The sequence below is a fragment of the Acanthisitta chloris genome, unplaced genomic scaffold (genome assembly GCF_000695815.1).
Source record: "Acanthisitta chloris isolate BGI_N310 unplaced genomic scaffold, ASM69581v1 scaffold19856, whole genome shotgun sequence".
Lineage (NCBI taxonomy): Eukaryota > Metazoa > Chordata > Aves > Passeriformes > Acanthisittidae > Acanthisitta > Acanthisitta chloris.
In genome coordinates this window covers 3313-4659 of record NW_008679962.1, presented here as the reverse complement: position 1 = coordinate 4659, position 1347 = coordinate 3313, and the positions used below count along the sequence as shown (strand labels likewise).

The following is a 1347-nucleotide window of genomic DNA, read 5'->3' as shown; positions in this document are numbered from 1 at the left end:
TGCCCCGCAACCACCACCCCCATGGCTGTCCCCACTCCTTTCCAGAGCCACCTTCCCCTCTCACCAACCACCCACTTGTTGAATCTACGGATGAAGATCTTGATTTGGCTGAAGTCGGGGCGCTCAGCTGGCTCCTGCGCCCAGCAACGCTCCATCAGCACTGCCAGCTCCTCACTGTGCACCCCAATGTCGATGGAGGGGCGGAAGAAGGGCTTCTGGCTGTTACGCACCTTCTGCACGATCTCTGTTGGGAGGGGTGGCTGATGGTGAGCACCAGACCTCCACAATGGGGACAAGACCTCCCCACACCTGTCCCCGCCCTCACCTTTGGGGCTTAGGTCCATGCCCTCGATGTAAAAGGGGCCGTTGCGCAGAGCGACCTCCTGCACAATGATGCCGAAGCTGTAGACATCAGCTTTCTGCATACCCGGACTGGGCAGGTGTCCCTTCTGCAGCAGCTCCGGTGCTGTCCAGAGCTTTTCTGGTGGGACACAGCCACGGAGCGGTGAGACAGGGCCACCCCATTCCCCTGGTCCCCCTGAGCAGGCACTCACTGGCATAGAGTGCATGCGTGTCCTCGCTGTCACAGGGTGAGCGGAAGCTAGCTAGTCCATAGTCAGTGATCTTCAGCACAAAGCGGCTGTCCACCACGCAGTTGGATGACTTGAGGCTGCCGTGGTGGCCAATGATGCTGTTGTGCAGGAAGGCCATTCCCTGTGACAGACAGACACAGTGAAACGGGTATCCCTCAGGCACCTCCCCCCAGCCCCTCATGCCCCTAGCCTGGGTACCTTGACAATGTCATTGATGAGGGAGTAGCGAAACATCCAGTCCAGGTTGATGCTCTCATTCTCCAGGACATCCTGGAGTAGCACATTGAATGGAACACACCAAGCATCCAGAGCATGGTGGCATCAGCACAAGCCTTACCAAGCACCCACTCACCATGGGGTCTGCAGCACCCTCCCTCTCCTCTCTTTTCCCCTCCCCTGGCCTCTGACACCTGCTTGGGCAGCTCAGCTGCGAGTCTTGCAGGGCCCAACCTTTATGCTGATTCTTGTCTTTAACAGCCATGTCACCAGTAGTGTCAAAGTGTCACCTCTGGTGTCCCCAAGTCCCCCTACCTGCAGGCTGCCCCGTGGGCAGTACTCAGTGATGATGCAGATGTTAGGGGGATCGATGCATGCCCCGATGAAGCGAGTCAGGTGGTTGAACTGGATGTCTCGCATCTGCAGGTGTAAGTAAGAGGAGCCAAGGTGGTTTTGAGGTCAGAGACAATGGCCTGCTGCTCCCACCAGCCTCCCACACTGCCAGGCCCAGTCCCTGCACTCCCAAGAGGGCTGCCCA

At 58.4% G+C, this 1347-nt stretch overlaps 1 protein-coding gene across 1 annotated transcript in view; it reads right to left on the bottom strand.

The window, feature by feature from the left end:
* Positions 1-64: 64 nt before the first annotated feature.
* The window catches only part of LOC103804912 (atrial natriuretic peptide receptor 2-like), a gene marked incomplete at both ends in the record, with an annotated part of 3584 nt that continues 2301 nt past the window's right edge, over positions 65-1347 (bottom strand). Inside the window, 5 exon segments of the mRNA XM_009077546.1 lie at positions 65-244; positions 326-481; positions 555-714; positions 792-863; positions 1125-1288. Coding sequence (XP_009075794.1) covers positions 65-244; positions 326-481; positions 555-714; positions 792-863; positions 1125-1288 — 732 coding nt within the window.